Raw genomic sequence first — 21,924 nt, forward strand, 5'->3', positions numbered from 1 at the left:
TACCAACATTGGCCCAATGTTGCAATGCCAACTATCGAAACAGGAATGGCATACCAACATCGGCCCAATATTGCAATGCCAACTATCGAAACAGAAATGGCATTCCAACATTGGGCCAATGTTGCAATGCCAACTCTCGAAACAGGAATGGCATACTAACATCGGCCCAATGTTGCAATCCAAACTATCGAAACAGGAATGGCATTCCAACATTGGCCCAATGTTGCAATCCCAACTATCGAAACAGGAATGGCATTCCGACATTGGCCCAATATTGCAATCCCAACTATCGAAACAGGAATGGCATACCAACATCGGCCCAATGTTGCAATGCCAAACAGGAATGGCATTCCAACATTGGCCCAATGTTGCAATCCCAACTATCGAAAGAGGAATGGCATACCAACATCGGCCCATTGTTGCAATGCCAACTATCGAAACAGGAGTGGCATTCCAACATTGGCCCAATGATGCAATCCCAACTATCGAAACAGGAATGGCATACCAACATCGGCCCAATGTTGCAATGCCAACTATCGAAACAGGAATGGCATTCCAACATTGGCCCAATATTGCAATCCCAACTATCGAAACAGGAATGGCATACCAACATCGGCCCAATGTTGCAATGCCAACTATCGAAACAGGAATGGCATACCAACATCGGCCCATTGTTGCAATGCCAACTATCGAAACAGGAATCGCATTCCAACATTGGCCCAATGTTGCAATCCCAACTATCGAAACAGGAATGGCATCCCAACATCGGCCCAATGTTGCAATCCAAACTATCGAAACAGGAATGGCATACCAACATCGGCCCAATATTGCAATGCCAAATATCGAAACAGGAATGGCATTCCAACATTGGCCCAATATTGCAATCCCAACTATCGAAACAGGAATGGCATACCAACATCGACCCAATGTTGCAATGCCAACTATCGAAACAGAAATGGCATACCAGCATCGGCCCAATGTTGCAATGCCAACTATGGCATACCAACATTGGCCCAATGTTGTAATGCCTACTATCGAAACAGGAATGGCATACTAACATCGGCCCAATGTTGCAATCCAAACTATCGAAACAGGAATGGCATTCCAACATCGGCCCAATGTTGCAATCCCAACTATCGAAACAGGAATGGCATTCCGACATTGGCCCAATATTGCAATCCCAACTATCGAAACAGGAATGGCATACCAACATCGGCCCAATGTTGCAATGCCAAACAGGAATGGCATTCCAACATTGGCCCAATGTTGCAATCCCAACTATCGAAAGAGGAATGGCATACCAACATCGGCCCATTGTTGCAATGCCAACTATCGAAACAGGAGTGGCATTCCAACATTGGCCCAATGTTGCAATCCCAACTATCGAAACAGGAATGGCATACCAACATCGGCCCAATGTTGCAATGCCAACTATCGAAACAGGAATGGCATTCCAACATTGGCCCAATATTGCAATCCCAACTATCGAAACAGGAATGGCATACCAACATCGGCCCAATGTTGCAATGCCAACTATCGAAACAGGAATGGCATACCAACATCGGCCCATTGTTGCAATGCCAACTATCGAAACAGGAATCGCATTCCAACATTGGCCCAATGTTGCAATCCCAACTATCGAAACAGGAATGGCATACCAACATCGGCCCAATGTTGCAATGCCAACTATCGAAACAGGAATGGCATTCCAACATTGGCCCAATATTGCAATCCCAACTATCGAAACAGGAATGGCATACCAACATCGGCCCAATGTTGCAATGCCAAACAGGAATGGCATACCAGCATCGGCCCAATGTTGCAATGCCAACTATGGCATACCACATTGGCCCAATGTTGCAATCCCAACTATCGAAACAGGAATGGCATACCAATATCGGCCCAATGTTGCAATGCAAACTATCGAAACAGGAATGGCATCCCAACATCGGCCCAATGTTGCAATCCAAACTATCGAAACAGGAATGGCATTCCAACATTGGCCCAATGTTGCAATGCCAACTATCGAAACAGGAATGGCATACCAACATTGGCCCAATGTTGTAATGCCTACTATCGAAACAGGAATGGCATCCCAACATCGGCCCAATGTTGCAATCCAAACTATCGAAACAGGAATGGCATACCAACATCGGCCCAATATTGCAATGCCAAATATCGAAACAGGAATGGCATTCCAACATTGGCCCAATATTGCAATCCCAACTATCGAAACAGGAATGGCATACCAACATCGACCCAATGTTGCAATGCCAACTATCGAAACAGAAATGGCATACCAGCATCGGCCCAATGTTGCAATGCCAACTATGGCATACCAACATTGGTCCAATATTGCAATCCCAACTATCGAAACAGGAATGGCATTCCAACATTGGCCCAATGTTGCAATGCCAACTATCAAAACAGGAATGGCATACCAACATCGACCCAATGTTGCAATGCCAACTATCGAAACAGAAATGGCATACCAGCATCGGCCCAATGTTGCAATGCCAACTATGGCATACCAACATTGGTCCAATATTGCAATCCCAACTATCGAAACAGGAATGGCATTCCAACATTGGCCCAATGTTGCAATGCCAACTATCAAAACAGGAATGGCATACCAACATCGACCCAATGTTGCAATGCCAACTATCGAAACAGAAATGGCATACCAGCATCGGCCCAATGTTGCAATGCCAACTATGGCATACCAACATTGGTCCAATATTGCAATCCCAACTATCGAAACAGGAATGGCATTCCAACATTGGCCCAATGTTGCAATGCCAACTATCAAAACAGGAAGGGCATACCAATATCGGCCCAATGTTGCAATGCAAACTATCGAAACAGGAATGGCATCCCAACATCGGCCCAATGTTGCAATTCAAACTATCGAAACAGGAATGGCATTCCAACATTGGCCCAATGTTGCAATGCCAACTATCGAAACAGGAATGGCATACCAACATTGGCCCAATGTTGTAATGCCTACTATCGAAACAGGAATGGCATCCCAACATCGGCCCAATGTTGCAATCCAAACTATCGAAACAGGAATGGCATACCAACATCGGCCCAATATTGCAATGCCAAATATCGAAACAGGAATGGCATTCCAACATTGGCCCAATATTGCAATCCCAACTATCGAAACAGGAATGGCATACCAACATCGACCCAATGTTGCAATGCCAACTATCGAAACAGAAATGGCATACCAGCATCGGCCCAATGTTGCAATGCCAACTATGGCATACCAACATTGGTCCAATATTGCAATCCCAACTATCGAAACAGGAATGGCATTCCAACATTGGCCCAATGTTGCAATGCCAACTATCAAAACAGGAAGGGCATTCCAACATTGGCCCAATGTTGCAATGCCAACTACCGAAACAGGAATGGCATACCAACATTGGCCCAATGTTGCAATGCCAACTATCGAAACAGGAATGGCATCCCAACATCGGCCCAATGTTGCAATGCCTACTATCGAAACAGGAATGGCATCCCAACATCGGCCCAATGTTGCAATGCCTACTATCGAAACAGGAATGGCATACTAACATCGGCCCAATGTTGCAATGCGAACTATCGAAACAGGAATGGCATTCCAACATTGGCCCAATGCTGCAATGACAACTATCGAAACAGGAATGGCATTCCAACATTGGCCCAATATTGCAATCCCAACTATCGAAACAGGAATGGCATACCAACATCGGCCCAATGTTGCAATGCCAACTATCGAAACAGGAATGGCATCCCAACATCGGCCCAATGTTGCAATGACAACTATCGAAACAGGAATGGCATACCAACATCGGCCCAATGTTGCAATGCCAAGTATCGAAACAGGAATGGCATACCAACATCGGCCCAATGTTGCAATGCCAATTACTATACCTCATAAATATTTATTAGGCAATCCAGACATCTAATTGGTTAATAACGCCAGCGTCCGAGTACGGTATTTTGACGACTTCACCGCGCCTGTGCAATTACTCGCACGCGGGGAAGTAGTAAAAACTTCCGCACCCTACTACCACACGGTGTCGTGTCTCGACCCCGCGCGTCACCGTTCCTTCAGACGTAACATTATCTACACAGCGGCGATTCTGCAGACGCGTTTATCGTGAAAATGGCGTCTGCTGCAGTTATTTTGCTGAGATTACCGATGGATAATAACACGCGAATTTGACATTTTATGAAACAAAATGCTATTTATGGAATGTTAAAAACAAAATTAGAATAATATACGTCAAAATGTAAATTGATTGAACAAAAATCCTCCAATAAAATCAGGTATAAGCAAAATATTAAGCTTAGGCCTATTTACCATGCTGGCCGGCACGTTGACTGGTGTGTTGTTGACTTTTGTTTGAACGATTTTACCGTGATAGTGAAAATATTTATGAGGTATAGTAAAACAAATACAACATGTTCCATTTCGGGGAAGTATTCAAAACTACTGGTCCCGAGGTGTTGGATGATTTGATTACTTCCCGACGCGTACTTCCCCTCAAAACATGTAGACCATGGGACAAGGCTTGTAAAGTGCTTCAGAAAGTAGTTTTCGTTCTCCCTTTCTGGGTAGAGGATGGTATATACATGAAAATATAGCTATTATATCACTGATCAATAATATAACATTTCCCACTTTCAAGAGTTGCACGTTGTAATTTAGGAGTTATTTGGGGTTAAAAATGTGTTTTTCGTGATTTTTTGCCATTTTTGCCCAAAAATGTCAAATATTAAAATAGCTGTAACTTTCAAAATAAATTGAGTAGCAATTTCATTTCTATTGTAGATGTTACATATTACATGGACGTCTAACACTGGTGAATAAAAATGTCACAGCACAACTCTAAAATATAAAAAAAATGGCAAAAACCATATTTGTGTGCTATTTCGGCCATTTTTGAGCTAAAAATGTAATTTTTGCATGGGGAAAAAAATAAATATAAATTTTATTGATTTAAAAAATATGTCATTATGTCAACCTAGTTATTCTGAACAAAAAGTTAATGATGGTGAATGTCTGTGACCTATAGTTTTTGATCTATGGCCCTTTCAAATTCATATATGGACTAAAATAGCAACATCGGCCCAATGTTGCAATGCCAACTATCGAAACAGGAATGGCATACCAACATTGGCCCAATGTTGCAATGCCAACTATCGAAACAGGAATGGCATACCAACATTGGCCCAATATTGCAATGCCAACTATCAAAACAGGAATGGCATTCCAACATTGGCCCAATGTTGCAATGCCAACTATCGAAACAGGAATGGCATACCAACATCGGCCCAATGTTGCAATGCCAACTATCGAAACAGGAATGGCATACCAACATTGGCCCCAGGGTTCGCAGGTTTTTGACGCAGGTGGAAAAAACCGCGGTTTAACCACGGTTTTAACCGCTTGGCAAAAACAGTTTTTGCCGGCAAAAATGGCAAAAACTAAAAAAGTGATTTAAAGTTCAGATTTTTGATCTCAAAATGAATTATTAAATTGAGAAATTATTTTCCGGAGTGTAACAAGGCCAGATTTTGTAATTAAAAATAACATATTAAGAAATTAAAAGCATGTACATGTATTTTCATTGCTCACTTAGTGCATTTAACTGAAATCTGGCATATCAAATTCAAAACTTTTTCAATTTAAAGACTTGATGAGACAAAAATATGTTGAATGATTCATAATAAGTTGTATGTTTACTGTTTATGAGCTTTCTGTGTACTTGTTAACATTTGAGTGACTATACATAAGTTTTTGCCATTTTTGCCGGCAAAAACCGAACTTAACCCTGATTGGCCCCTTGTTGCAATCCCAACTATCGAAACAGGATTTGGCATACCAACATCGGCCCAATATTGCAATGCCAATTACTATCGAAACAGGAATGGCATACCAACATTGGCCCAATGTTGCAATGCCAACTATCGAAACAGGAATGGCATACTAACATCGGCCCAATGTTGCAATGCCAACTATCGAAACAGGAATTGCATTCCAACATTGGCCCAATGCTGCAATGACAACTATCGAAACAGGAATGGCATTCCAACATTTGCCCAATATTGCAATCCCAACTATCAAAACAGTGTTGGCATACCAACATCGGCCCAATGTTGCAACTATCGAAACAGGAATGGCATACCAACATCGGCCCAATGTTGCAATCCCAACTATCGAAACAGAAAGGTCACCTTATCCAATTTCTGCCAAAATCGCTTGACCCCCCCCCTTTTGACCTGCCAAAAAATGCTTGGCCCCCCCCGTTTGGCCTGCCAAAAATTCTTTGTCCCCCCCCCCCCCTATAATTCACCACCCCGGGGTACACATAATTATTGCACCACCCCTTAGACATAGCAAACAACCGTTGCGAGTAAAAGACTGAAATTCCTTGAGCAGGTCAACCACAATGTTATCTTTGCATATGTAAACTTAAAAACAAGCTTGATCCACAACTTGCGCAAAATCTCGAAAAGCGCCCTCACTCTCAATTTTGACCTTAAATGTCAATTTTCACGAAAACGCAACATTAAATTTTCATGGAACTTTCAAGAATTGATATTTCGACTTCGTTTTCATATGTTTAGACAAATCATATCAAAATACCAAAATATAAATAATCACTAGAATAAAAGTGTGACGCGCTGAGGGCTTTGCACATTTCTTTGCGGCCTATATCCAAAAAATTTGTCATTTCACGCTGAGATAGGTCAAGTGGAATGGAATAGAAAACAAGGCTGTTAACAGAGAAAAACAACCAAAAAAGCATTTTTGAGGCCCATAAAGCCCACTCCTAATGATAATCTATGCCAAAAAAAAAAAAAAAAAAGATCTGAGGAAACCTTAACAGAAAAAAATACCGCCCAGGTCTGAGAGATGACGAGCTGTTGATAACTTCATAACATCGATCAGAATTATTTTTCTCAGTGCGAAGTGGACAAGTTTCCCGGAAATTTCACTCTTTTCAGTCTTTTCACGATTCATAACGTCGAATATACTCATCAGGAATATAATCTCCTGAACCAAGGTAACTTCTAAATATTTTAAAAACAACTTTTACTACTGTAAAGTTCTGTTACAGTCTTACGGGTCACTCCATATGAAATCAAGGAGGCTCCCCACCTGACCCCCTCAGATTTGCTTTATATTTTAGTCATAGGTTGTACCTGTAAAAATATTAAAAACCTGCAAATTTGAGGTATGTAGTTCTTACGGATTTTCTGTGGCAGTCATTTAAAGTTGGAGTAGGTGGGTCTAAATTTGGACCCAAAAGTTGCCCTTTATTAAATTTCAGCTTTGGGAGTCTGTGCCTTCTTTATAAAAAGAGAGAGAGGTCTGAAACCTTGTATACACACTAACTGCATGCCCAATTTGTCAAAAAGTAAAAAAATAAAAATTTCTGTAATTGCTTGCGTTGTGTCACGGGGTCATTAAATATGCAAGAAAAAATGTAATGTTTTGTAAACTGGCAAGTTTAGACCCCTAAATTGACATTTTTGTCAGATTAATTATTTTTTGTTGTCACTGATGCTATAAATAGGTTAAATACAATGCATATAAATCCAAAAAATTGACCTCACATTTCATTTACATTTCGAACAGCGCCCTCACGAAGATGAAATTTATTGCAAATTCAACATTTTCAGGGGGCCCAAAGTCGATGTGGTCCACCTTCAAAATTTATAAAACATCACTTTTATATGACTACTAGTCTTAAATTACAACTTTGTTAAGTCCCAGTAATTGTCTAGGTTGACTTCATATAAAACGACAAGCCCAAAGTTGACCATTTTCTTATGATTACATGTACTGCAAATGTGCCGAATTCGGAAGGCTTAAAAGTCAAATTTGCCCCAATATTGAAAATAAAATGGAAATAAAAGTAAAATAGGGCCAATAACTACGATCTAGTCATTTATTTTCAATATTGTGGCCATTTTGACTTCTAAGCCTTCCGATTCGCACATTTGGAGTACATGCAATCATAAGAAAATGGTCAACTTTGGGCTTGTCGTTTATATGAAGTCAACCTATAAAATTACTGGGATTCAGCAAAGTTGTAATTGAAGACTAGTAGTCATATAAAAGTGATGTTTTATAAATTTTGAAGGTTGACCACATAGACTTTGGGCCCCCTGAAAATGTTAAATTTGCAATAAATTTCATTTTCGCGAGGGCGCTGTTCGAAATGTAAATAAACTGTGACCTCAATTTTTTGGATATGCATTGTATTTGTCCTATATATAGCATTAGTGACAACAAAAAACAATTAATCTGACAAAAAATGTGAATTTAGGGGGGCTAAAATTGCCAGTTTACAAAACATTACATTTTCTCTTGCATATTTAATGACCCCGTGACAGAACACGCAATTAAAGAAATTTTTTTTTTTTACTTTTTGATCAATTGGGCATGCAGTTAGTGTGTATACAAGGTTTCAGACCTCTCTCTCTTTTTATTAGGAAGGTACAGGCTCCCAAAGATGAAATTTATTCAAAGGGCAACTTTTGGGTCCAAATTTAGATCCCCCTACTCCAACTTTAAATGGCTACCATAGAAAATCTGTATATTGAAAATAAAATGGAAATAAAAGTAAATAGGGCCAATAACTACTCATCTAATCATTTATTTTCAATATTGTGGCCAATTTGACTGTTAAGCCTTCCAAATTCGGCACATTTGCTGTACATGCAATCATAAGAAAATCATCAACTTTGGGCTTGTCGTTTTATATGAAGTCAACCTAGACAATTACTGGGACTTAGCAAAGTTGTAATTTAAGACTAGTAGTCATATAAAAGTGATGTTTTATAAATTTTGAAGGTGGACCACATCGACTTTGGGCCCCCCGAAAATGTTGAATTTGCAATAAATTTCATCTTCGTGAGGGCGCTGTTCGAATGTAAATGAGTTGTGACCTCAATTTTTTGGATATGCATTGTATTTATCCTATATATAGCATCAGTGACAACAAAAAATAATTAATTTGACAAAAAATGTGAATTTAGGGGGGCTAAACTTGCCAGTTTACAAAACATTACATTTTTTCTTGCATATTTAATGACCCCCGTGACACAACACGCAATTACAGAAATTTTTTTTTCTTTACTTTTTGACAAATTGGGCATGCAGTTAGTGTGTATACAAGGTTTCAGACCTCTCTCTCTTTTTATAAAGAAGGCACAGACTCTCAAAGATGAAATTTATTTAAAGGGCAACTTTTTAGTCCAAATTTAGACCCCCTACTCCAACTTTAAATGGCTGCCACCGAAAATCCGTAAGAGCTACAGACCTCAAATTTGCAGGTTTTTAATTTTTTTACAGGTACAACATATGACTAAATTATAAAGCAAATCTGAGGGGGTCAGGTGGGGAGCCTCCTTGATTTCATATGGAGTGACCCTTACATATTCATGATATTTTACATTTTTATTTTCAATTGCATTCAATTCATAAAACCGGGGCATTCCTTTACTTTAGGGTTTTTTATTTTGGCATGTAATAGCTGCCTTCTGGGCGGGTTAGGGTTATAACACTGTACTTCCACAGGGCAGCTATAACATGTAAGAATAAAACCCCTAAGTAACGAAATGCCAAAACCGGACACATATTTTAATATTCTCTGAGCAAAGCAAAGGCCAATACATGTACTGTGCTGACAGGCTACACAGCCAAGTTGGTCACTATTGCTCACTGTTCATAATGTAGTATGCCAGGCAAACCTTAATTAACACATTTGCTAGTTAACCAAATTCGCCTGAAACACAATACATATAACATAGAAATTTAAAAGAACAGGTAAGTCAACAAGGTCAAGGAAACCTACATTACATAATAAAATATGTTGTCTATACTTCACTTGACCCAAATATATGATTTTTTATGGTGATGAGACTCGCCCGGGGGCACTCACATTTCCCAGCTATACTGGGTATGTGCATGCGCGACCCCCTTTTTCAGAGCCACTGGCCGTTCCTTAGACCCTCTGAATTCATTGTTTGCCCGCTCTGAAGCCCCAAAATTTTTCTAGCCGTTCCATAGACCCTCAGATCATCGATTTCCGCTCTCATCGGTATCTTGAGAGACGTGTTTTCTGTCCTACTATTTCAAGCCCAAAAGCAGACCCAAAAGCTACTTTTTTGCGAGCCCAAAAACTTCAAAGGAATTTTCCATTAATTTCTTCCCCATTGAAACACATTGTATAAAGGAATAAGGTGAACTTTGGGTGGGATTTTGGGCTCCTTTAGTAGTGGCAACACTGGTTGACTGATAATAAATAAACATTGCAGCAATGCCGATCGCGAGAGTCCAGCTGGTGAACATTTAGCTAGAAATAAATGATTTTGAGATCTCTTTTTGGAATAAAATTGCCAAATATGAGGAAAAGTACCTTAATAATTATGTACACATCCTTGCAGCTCTCCATAAACAATGAATTAAAAGGTAATTTACGATCTACTGGTCTAGTAAAATCGGGAGTGGAATGGCTGTCAAATTCTGCACACTTCACTCAATCATCTCATGGTATAAGCATGACAGTTCAATGTAGTCTAAATGTTTTTCTATTCGGCACTGAAAAAAATAATTCTTGTGGGTTTGTTTTTATGGTGGGCTTTTGTAATGCTGCTATAATTATCAGTAGGCTAATAGCATAGATTGTAGGTCTACAGGGTCTAGTAATTTTGATTTGAATGCTGTTTTGCTTTGTTGAGGTTTCCATCGTAATGGGCCAAACCAGACCTATTTTGCATTAATGATTTTCCTGATTAATAATTTAATGCACAATTCAAAGTGAAATCGATTCCTTCAAAAATCTGTGGCAAAAACGCAACAAAATTGAACCCTGGTTTGGCCTGCGGGTTTAGTTTCCGAGATTTTTCAGATTTTGGCGGCCGATCAGTTCCCAAGACCCCCTTTTGGCCAGTCAATCAGTTCCCAAGACCCCCTTTTGACCGGCCAATCAGTTCCCTAGACCCTCCTTTTGGCTGGCCGATCAGTTCCTTAGACCTCAAGTTGAAACTGGCGGTGGCACACCCTACCAAAAAAAATTCGAGTGCCCCCCCCGGGGAGACTCGCACATGGAATTTTAGAGGGATTTTGATAGCAGTTCCACATAGAAAAGCTGCTACATGTATCATCATGAGACTAAGATCTAGAAACACCACCGAAATGCTGTTTTGTTAGCTGAATCTTTTTGATGAAAGTCAATCTTTGACAAGATGTAACTTTGCTGCGGAAAGTGCTATGACAAAAAGGTTTTCAGTTTTGGCTTTCTTTACTCAAGGGCTTGAATTTGATATATAAAATGATGCAGTTTGATGGCAAATTTGAATTCACCTGGCATACCTACAAAATGTGACAATCCCCGAAATGGTCTACTTTTTAGCCGACCTCAACCGAAACATTTAGTGATAGTTAAAAATGCGATCCCGAACTCTTTGGTTATGTTACCTTTGGACGAATTTGTAGAAGTCTCCGTGTCTGCAATTCCCCGGTACAAACATCGAAAATGTCGCATTTCTTAGTCCCGGTGATCAATAGGCCTACCAGTGTTGTGAGTCAGTAAATTACCAGTTAATTTACGTGGTAAATTACCGGTTAATTTACCGCTATCTTAATTTACCGCCATCTTAATTATTTACCGCCATCTTAATTTACCGCCATCTTAATTTTCCATGGTAAAATAGGGTTAATTTAAAAGTAAAATATGAAATGTAAGATTTTTTTTTTTTTATTAAAACTTCTAGTAATATTGTATTTGTTTGTTTTATAGTAGATGCCAATTTTGTTTGCAATATTTGCACAACTTACTTGAAATAATGATTTTGTAGACCCCTGCTACCTATAACTGCCCATACTGTACTATAATGTACAATTATAGCAAGTAGAGAAAATGCCGGTGATTGTGCATACAGCTGATCAACATGTTCTTGTGATTTGCAAGTTCATTTGCATTGAATTTTTAAACACTCATAAGCAAGAAATAAAATAATAACACCTCAAAACTTCCACATACAAGCTGATGAAATTATGAAAGCACTGAAAGCAAGACCACCCCAGCTCCCTTGATGGTGCTTCCAAAGTTTGAGGGGTTGATCATGGCTTGACTAAGCTTTCTATATTCTACAAATATGAGTGGACCGAAGAATGGCCCTTTTGATCTCACATCATTCAGAATATAAATGCTCTTTGTCTCTGTTTTACCAAAGTGTTCCCTGTGTATTTTGGTTACCACAAAACAATATCATTTATAATGTGAAAATTTCAATTGAAAGAACACAGCCTGAGTTCATATCATAGCGTGATGATTTTTGCTATAACTCGTGATTGGTTAGTATTGTACAAGGTCGTATGTTCGTGTTGTAGTTTGAAATATGCGAAATATGATCGCAGTTGGATCGAATACAACTTTTCAAAGCTGTGTTCATTCAATTGAAATTCCTAGTATGTTCTACCACAAAAATGAAAACATGTATGTGATTTCATAAAAACTGAATGTAGTTTTCTTAGATGGTATAGTCGTGCCGAGTGCTTAGACAGGCTCTGTGTCTGTGTGTTGTTATGAGAGAAAACATTGAAACACTTGCCGTTGCAAAAAATGTATGTAAATACTATGACTTTTGTTTCACTTCTTACAACTTCAGCTTCCATTAATGAAGCTGATTTTCATCTGGAAAAGTATATTCAACAAAACAGGACTGTGTTCAAGTATCTGTGTGACTCTTAATATGAAAAGAATTGAATTTTTATTGTTAATTGTAACTTTTTATAATTTACTTAATTTACTTATTTTACCATTTTTTACCAGTAACTTACCGTAATTTACCACCATTTTTAATTTACCGGTTAATTAACAACACTGATTTGAATAAGAAACGTTGCAAGGAGGCCAAAGAGACCTGGCTGAATAGTGAATGTGCCAAAATTGAGAGTCAATTTGGAGAGAATCGGAATGTGTACCAGAGGATAAATGAGATCTCAGGCAGGAAATCAGGCTGTTCAAGCTCTGGGTGCATCAAGGCAAAGAATGGTAATATGCTGGTAGGGAAAGATGATGTAATGAAAAGGTGGATGGAATATGTTGGGGAGTTATTTCACGATGTAAGGGACGGTTTGCCAAGCTTTCCAGATTCTATTGAGGGTCCAAAGATATTGCAGTCAGAGGTTCGATCAGCTATAAAAATGATGAGCAGAAATAAGGCTGCTGGGCCAGATGGAATTGTTGTTGAAATGATTGAAGCATTAGAGGATTATGGAATTGAGAAACTGGCAGGAGTCATCAACAGAATGTATGATGATGGGATATTTCCGGAAGACCTGAGCAAATCAATCTTTATTGCTCTTCCCAAGAAACCTGGCGCTGTGGATTGTGAACAACACCGTACAATTAGCCTTATGAGCCATGTTACAAAGATAATTCTAAGAATCCTGTTACTCCGTGCAAGAAGTAGAATAAAACCTGAGATTGGTAAAGAGCAGTTCGGCTTTGTAGAAGATGCTGGTACCAGGAATGCGATTTATGTCTTGAGAATGATAACAGAGAGAGCGGTAGAGATGCAGAAGGATGTTTTCATGTGTTTCATTGACTACTCAAAAGCCTTTGACAAGGTGAGACATGATCAGCTTTTTGAAGATCTTGGTAAGCTAGACCTGCATGGAAAGGATCTACGACTGTTGCAGAACCTTTATTGGAACCAAACAGCATGCATAAGGGTGGATGGAGATTGTAGTGAATATACAAGCATTAAGAGAGGAGTCAGACAGGGATGTGTGATGTCACCAGATCTCTTTAATTATTACAGTGAGCTGATCCTAAGGGAGCTAGAAAAGGAAAATGGTCTCGGTATAGGTGGACATAACATCACAAACATAAGATATGCAGATGACACTGTCCTATTAGCTGAGTCTGAGGAGGATCTGCAAAGGCTTCTTGATGTGGTGGTTCAGGAAAGTGAGAGGAAAGGTTTATCGTTAAATTGCAAGAAGACAGAATGTATGGTGGTATCAAAGACTGAAAGCCCAACATGCATATTGAAGGTGAAAGATCAAAGAATTAAGCAAGTTTCCTCCGACCTTGGCAGTCTAATCACAGAAGATGCCAGATGTATTAAGGAGGTTAAGAGAAGGATTGCACTGGCTAAGTCTCCGTTCTCAAAATTAGACAAGATCCTAAAAAACAGTGCCCTCAGTATAGAGACCAGAATTCGGGTACTCAACTGCTATGTCATCCCTGTATTAATGTATGGAAGTGAAGCATGGTCAATAACAACAGACATTAAAAGAAGATTAGAGAGCTGCGAGATGTGGTTCCTTAGAAGAATGATGAAGATCCCGTGGACTGATAAAGTGTCTAATGACGATGTCCTAAGTAGAGCAAATGTGAACAGGATTGTTGTTACGTGAAATCAGAGTTAAGCAGCTCAAATTCCTTGGTCATATCCTCAGAAAGGATGGTTTCGAGAACCTAGTATTGACAGGAAGAATAGAAGGAACAAGGAGCAGAGGCAGGAAGAGAGTGATGTGGTTATCAAATCTGAAAGATTGGCTAAAAGAAAGGGGAGCTGAACATAAAGCGACAGAGCCTCTGGAGATGGCTTATAACAGAGAATTGTGGCATGACATGATCGCCAACGTCTTAGGATATGGCACCTAGAGAGAGAGAGAGAGAGATTTGAATACTAGATCCGCATCGCTGTTTAGCCAGCAGCCATTCATACATGAAAAAGTATATCTCTGACCCCTGTAAGGTCAAGCATGTCGCATTAATTCCAACCACTCCGATCCGCCGATTGTGACCACGTGGTCGGTTTCATGAATATTTAATGACAAACTCTGACAATTTTTAGCTCCAAAGCCATTTGGTCCAATTTTAGTTCACAAGACCCATCTAAAATGTTGAAATTTCAGTTCATCAAGACTCAAGCCCCTATTTTGTCCAAAATCAGTTTGTAGTTCCCATAGTTTATAGCGCTCCACGCCGCACACCCCTACCAAATTTTTAGTTGAGTTCCCCCGGTCAATATCAATACATCAACTGAATACATGAATACAAAAGCCACCTAAGTCCATGCGAAGTTATTTTGAGAGAAAAACCCGTGTATCATTTTAATTCCTTCAGTTAGATTTACCTGGTCAATATGGTAAGTTTTACGTGCAAATGAGTGGATTAACCTGTATTAGGTATGACGATTAGCATTTCAGGGACTTCGTGGGGTTCATTTTAAATTTTGGACTTAGGTGGTTTTTGAATCATATACAAAGACAACAATGTTAGAATGAGATTACCACTAGTAAGATAATACAAAATAAAGCACACAGGTATGTATAATGTTGATAAGCATTCTGCCATGTAATATAAACACACACTTTCCTTTATTAAACCCATTTTTTGTTCAAAAGTCATTCTCTAGCAATGAATGTGTTACAAGTGGACTTTTATACATACTGGATTTCAATCAATGTGTTACAAGACTCAAATCATGGAATTGGGTGATTCTTTCATACATGCTATTTTTCACATGCCCAATAGACACAGAGAATGAATTTGAGTTGTTCTTTCATGCATATGACAGGCCTATGTATAGCAACAATTTCCCATGCTTAACTCAATTTGGCCAAAGTATGGACTTAGGTGGTTTTTGTATTCATATATTCAACTAGTTACAGTAATACCGTACATTGATACGCTATCTTTTACCACATATACAGCTACAGTTAAGTTTCAAAATACTGTATCATTTCACCATGCAGCCGACTCAAATAATGAAAGTTTGAAAATAATGAAAAAGTCAATCTTGAAAATTAATGTAACGGAAAACTTGGACTTGACCTTTACTTGTTAATGTGGTCTTGATACTATACAGGTTCCTATATCATGGCTGGTAATAAATGGCAGGAACGACCACCTGTTGATATGAGAACACCATACAGCACAGTAAGCTGGTCATCTGCAAGTTGGGTCTGCGATGCTGAGACACAGACATTACCACTTCAAAACCTTGTCAGTGAGGTATGTACATGTATGGATACAGGGTGGGTCTGAATACCACTTTATGTCCTTGCTATACATGGGAAAATGGGGTAGACCTGAGATGCTGAGACACATACCTTACCATGCCCTTGTCATTGGGGTGTGTATGGGTACAGGTTGGGTCTGAGATGCCGACTGCTGAGCCTGAGATACAGATATTACCACTTCATGACCTTCCCTTACCGAAATGAAAGCCTTCATTAGGCAGTTATTATGCAGTCTGTTAAGCAGTTAATACAGGCAGTCACTTCAAGTAGTTGAATGGAATCAGATGTGTGCAAAATGAAGCTCAAAATAGACCTGGAAGTACTATAGCAGTTCCTAGACACGTAACTTTAGGCAGTTGAAGCACTATAGGCAGTTCGTAGACCTGCACCTGACGCTCTAATTTAGGCAGTCCTCCTCAAATGAAGCTCTGATTTAGGCAGTCGTCGACCTTAAAGAAGCATTATATAATTTAGGCAAAAATGAAGTTCTAATTTAGGCAGTCAACTGCCTCAAATGAAGCTCTAATTTAGGCAGTCGACTGTCTCTAAAATATGCAGTTGGATGCACTTCAGATGATGCTCTAATCCAAATAGTCGTCAACTGCCCTAAAACCGAAGCTTGAGATTTTATGGGCAAGTCACTGGTCATCTACCGATTTTTGCAGAAACAAACATGTATGTTTTCATGAATCAAAGTGCTTGCTTTGCGTTTGCTTATTAATTGCTGAAATACAATCACCAAATGTATATGTTGGGGCAACTTGGGGAATGTATAAACAGGGTTCGAATAATAGATATAGGGCACAAAGCATATATGCCTTCGACTCTCAATTCTATCAATGGACCCTTCTTCCCCAGTACTAACTTTAACTTGCATTTTCCCTGTTGTTTCCAGGTACTCACGGCCATGGTGAAAGAGCATCTGAAGAGCAAGGGCCTCCCTCTGATAGCCTGCCCCCACACACGACGACTTCAGCTTGAGAACATCATCAATGGTATAGTTGAGAGTCATAGGGTTACATGCACACAGCCAATGCAGCAAGAGTGTGGATCTAGTAAAGCAACAACCACAGTTATGCAACAACAGAGGAAGAGACCATTGGGAGATAGCAAGTCTGGTGCACTTCCTGAACGCAAAAAAATAAAGAGGGCACCAAAAGGGACATTATACCCATGCGCGAAATGTAGTAGAACCTTTAGCATGCAAAAAGATCTGATAAAGCACTACAATACCGTGCATTCGTTATCTAGGCCGTTTAAATGCGACCGGTGTGAATCATGGTTTAAAACTAATCCTGATCGCAGTAAGCACATCAATGGAGTGCATTTAAATTTATGCAAGTTTTATTGTTCTATTTGTAACAAGGGATGTAATTCAAAGAACAGGTTAGTTGAACATGAAAACAGTCATTTAAAAGACGAAGATAGGCCTATAAAATGCAAGTATTGCAATAAGGGTTTTCCATCTACAAAGGACTTAAAAGTCCATGTTAGAACTCATGAGGTAGAGACAAAAGTCAAATGTGAGCTGTGCACTGCAAGGTTTGTGTCATTTAACTGCGGCTACAAAACCCACATGAAACTCATACACAAAGCACATGTTAGGTTTGAGAGTAACAAATGTTTACTCTGTGACAAAGAATTTGGAGAACTCAAACAGCGCCCACTTTTGATGGAACACATGAAGGAAAAGCATAGCGACGTGGGAATCGTTTGCAAATCATGTGGAAGGAAATTTGCTACCGCCTCTAAGTTGATAGATCATGAGTATAAGGAACATGTGAGTTTATCTATGTCTGACCCGAAGAAAGTTAAACAACGCCCTCGTTTGAGGGCACGCGTTAAGAAAACAAAGTTGGCAACACATGAGCAAAGGGAACACATTACGATATCTATGTCAACTTATAACCCAAAGAAGGTTGCTGTTTCAGTAGGTGATGTATCACGAGAGTTATTGATGTGCCAGTTATGCGGGGGAATGTTTGCACTTCGGTCAGCTCTTGATCAACATTTGCCAATTCATTTCAAGAACGAGGATGCGCTTTCCAATGAAGAGCTTGCAGAAATTGTCGACATGCAGCTGGAAGCTGCTATTACCAGCTCCCAGCTATCGAAAACTGCCACAAAAAGTTTGATTGAAAAACCCGATTCATATTCACATCTCAGAAAATCTTCCAAAAAGAAAAAAAGCAAGAGGTTGAAAATGCCAAGAAGTCATCAGTTTAATACTGTGATTGTTAACCATCCCGTGAATGAGACAGGCAAAACTTATCAATCTTGGGCACCTAAATCGAAAAATGGAAAAGAATCAGAAAAGGGTGTTGTTCAAATAAAAACTGAAGTGAGCAATTTGAATGATGGTAGAGTTCGTAGCAAATCTAACACAGTTGAACAAGAAACTAGAGACAATATGCAAAAGGCCAAAGTTGGTAGTACATGTACAAATACATTAAGCCAGTCACAGAAACGTAAAGTTGAAACCAAATATGTAGAAAAGAGTCTCCAACTTAAAAACACTGCACCAGAATATAGAAACACCTTGGCAGATACACCTGGACAAATGTATGCACCTGCTCCCAGTCACCTGACCTTAGAAGTAGTTCAAAGTGCAAATCAATCAATTGTAGGCAACAAACAACCTGAAATAAGTAAACCCGAAAGCAGCATGAGACATGGGGTAGCTCAAAGTACAACTACGATAATCCGGGTAAATGAAGGTAACAATAGAGTTGAGAGGACACATGTAGTAGAAATTCACCAAACTGAAGCAACTAAACAGGGAAACAACTTGGGGCATACCGCAGTCCAAAGGGCACCTATGGTACGCCACTCAAATGAAGATAACAATCAAGTTGACAACAAACAAGTAGAAGAAACTCGACAGTCGAAAGTACATGTAACTAAACCAGGAATCGGAAAGAACGTTGAAGAACAGGTGGAAAAGGGTGCTGAAGAGAGGGTAGGAAGGAGTACTACCACAGCAAATGAAGCAAAAGAGAACCAACATGATAGCAGCAAAACAGGGCAACTCGAAAATACAGCAAAAGTATGCAGAAAACCGCACAAGAAGAACCAATCTGAAGCAACTGAACCAGAAAACAAAGACAATATGCGAGAGGGTGTAGTTTGTAGCGCAACTAAGTCAAGTCAATCACAAAAAGGTGAAGTTAAGAGCAAACATGTAGAAAAGAGTCTCCAACCTGAAATACGCATTAATAGAAACCAACTTGCAGAGATGATTCGGACGGGAAAAATAACTCTGTCCTTGAAAGGTCCAGTGACAAAAGTGCAAACACCACCATCTGGGCAGACATCGTCATCTGCATGTATGCAACGGACTAGCGGTAAAATACCGCTTCTAGTGGACAGTAAATCTACTCCAGGTATCATAAATAAAACTGTTGCCAAAGGTGATACTACGGCAAATGATGGGAAAGCTGCATCTTCATCTAAGTCTGATACCAAGGCTTCTTCCTCATCTAAGTCTGATACCAAGGCTGCATCCTCGTCTGAGTCTGATGCCAAGGCTGTATCCTCATCTGAGTCTGATACCAAGGCTGCATCATCTAAGTCTGATACCAAGACTGCATCGTCATCCAAGTCTGATACCAAGGCTGCATCGTCATCTAAGTCTGATCCCAAGACTGCATCATCATCTAAGTCTGATAACAAGGCTGCATCATCATCTAAGTCTGATAACAAGGCTGCATCATCATCTAAGTCTGATAACAAGGCTGCATCATCATCTAAGTCTGATAACAAGGCTGCATCGTCATCTAAGTCTGATAACAAGGCTGCATCGTCATCTAAGTCTGATAACAAGGCTGTATCGTCATCTAAGTCTGATAACAAGGCTGCAGCATCATCTTAGTCTGATAACAAGGCTGCATCGTCATCTAAGTCCGATGCCAAGGCTGCATCATCATCTGTCTGATACCAAGGCTGCATCTTCATCTAATATGATTCCAAGGCAAAAAGGCTGCATCGTCATCCAAGTCTGATAACAAGGTAGCTTTGCTCCAAAGCCAACCTATTTTCCATCCAATTGAAAGAAAAAATGAAAAAACCATGCCATATGCCCTCTGACACTATAGTAAAGACCGGCTGTAGGTGGGGCGCGTCGGTCAGTGGACTTTCGCGGTTGGTGTGTGGGGTAGACCTACTTTATACTTGTTGGTGACTTGCCTGTAGTGACGCTTGCCTTCGGCAAGCTCTGTACAAATACATGTACTGCTGGGTGATGCATGGGAGTGGTATTAATTTTTTACAGAATGGATTGGCCTATATACATTTTCTTTACTAATACTAACTTGTCACTCGCTTGGGTTTATTTTACTTGGGGATCTCTGGATCTTCTAAGGTACTGCGAGGGCTCTGATCAAGAGCTAATAACAAGGCTGCATCCTCATCTAAGTGTGATACCAATGCTGCACATTTCAAATTGGATCATTTTAAACGCAGTCTGGTCTGGTTTTCTCTTCAGGCAATCATAGCAAAAATAATTCAAATGTTATACCACTTGTCCCTTCATATTAAGCAAATACAGACAGTGCAGACTATGGAGTTTGGTCCACCTTAATGTAGTCTCTTTGTGTTTGTTACATGTACATAGCATTTTTAAACTAAAATTATTCATAATTTTGTGAAACCTTTGAACAAAATAAATTTAGCATAAATATTGCTTGTAAGTTTGTAAACTGTAAAGTTGATGCGCAATAACTGTGGCATAACATGGGACTCGTAACTTGGACTGACCAAATTTTCTCGATGCCCAAGTCTTATCTAATATCAACTGGGTCATAACATGGGACTCTTTACTTTTACTGGAAATGCTTGAAACGTGCGTGTGATGTTGTACTTGCAAAATTATATATTCATAGCAAAATGAGTTTTCAATTATATTGTAGTTTTAATGTTAGTGAATAAAATACAATGTTGCCTCAATATACAGACATGTATTCTGTCCTTGCATTTATTAACTTATCAGTACAGTAGTATTTATCGATCTTGGTAGGTACAAAAAGGAAGGGAAAGGAAAAGAAATGGTGAATTCCAGACTCAAAAGCTATGTTATGTTATCATGGTTATTGGGAATCAAAGGTGCTGTCATACCTCGCCTGAACTAAACATCTCAAAAAGAGTAACTAACCCCCTTAACAATGACCATTATTCAAAAACGGGTGATTATATTAGAAATCTGTAAAATGCATTGGAAGCAGAATTTATTTCTGCACATTTTGACACCTAATTTGAAGCAATCGACTAAATATTGACGTCACAGGGGACATTTAAATCAGTGTAACCCAAGATTTGAAAGTTACAGTAAATTCTATTGATTTTGCATTCAGTGTAATGGAAAGAAATCTGTATAACGATATCTGAGTGTTTTTGTATCAAGTTGTAAAAATTTGTATGTAAGTGCAACTTTCAAATCTGGACCTCAATACATTAAATTGACCGGTGTTTTATTGTTTTCTGGGCTATCGTATCAAATGAGGTGTCAAAATACGCAGAAATAAATTCTGCTTCCAACGCATTTTACAGATTTGTAATACAATAGCCCCCCTTTTGAATAATGGACATTGTTTAAGGGGGGTTAGTTACTTTTTTTGAGATGTTAATCAGCCTAACATTGACTGGGACTTATCTGCAGTCAAAGTAGACCATCAATACTGCAAAAGAACTGCTGATAAACTGTTGGAAGTAATAACTGAGCACGGTCTTGAACAACTTGTTCGCAAACCAACCAGAAAACAAAATACTCTGGATTTGATACTCACTAATAACACAAATATTGTTAGTGAAGTGTCAGTAGAAGGAGGACTCAGTGATCATGACATTGTTGTTGCTAAACTCAACCTGAGTATTCA

General features: G+C 39.3%; 1 protein-coding gene across 2 annotated transcripts; it reads left to right on the forward strand.

Moving 5' to 3' along the window:
• The first annotated feature begins 6,922 nt into the window (after positions 1–6,922).
• LOC140169931 (uncharacterized) lies at positions 6,923–20,987 on the forward strand. Of its 2 annotated transcripts, XR_011861435.1 has the most exons (4): positions 6,923–7,064; positions 15,901–16,046; positions 16,950–20,062; positions 20,451–20,987. XR_011861435.1 is itself a non-coding variant. In XM_072193248.1 (3 exons), exons 2-3 carry the CDS (start codon positions 15,912–15,914, stop codon positions 19,923–19,925), a joined length of 3,111 nt encoding a protein of 1,036 aa, XP_072049349.1. In that variant the 5' UTR covers positions 6,923–7,064; positions 15,901–15,911; the 3' UTR covers positions 19,926–20,987. The 2 variants fall into 2 exon arrangements, 1 of the variants encoding a protein (XP_072049349.1); XM_072193248.1 differs by having other exon boundaries at positions 16,950–20,987.
• The last annotated feature ends 937 nt before the right edge of the window (positions 20,988–21,924 follow it).

This window comes from Amphiura filiformis, chromosome 14 (assembly GCF_039555335.1).
Source record: "Amphiura filiformis chromosome 14, Afil_fr2py, whole genome shotgun sequence".
Taxonomy (NCBI): domain Eukaryota; kingdom Metazoa; phylum Echinodermata; class Ophiuroidea; order Amphilepidida; family Amphiuridae; genus Amphiura; species Amphiura filiformis.

Excerpts from the sequence above, each read along its gene's own strand:
- LOC140169931 (XM_072193248.1), top strand. The coding sequence starts at position 15,912 with ATGGCTGGTAATAAATGGCAGGAACGACCACCTGTTGATATGAGAACA. Across the intron at positions 16,047-16,949 it reads TTCAAAACCTTGTCAGTGAG|GTACTCACGGCCATGGTGAA; the intron begins GTATGTACATGT and ends TGTTGTTTCCAG.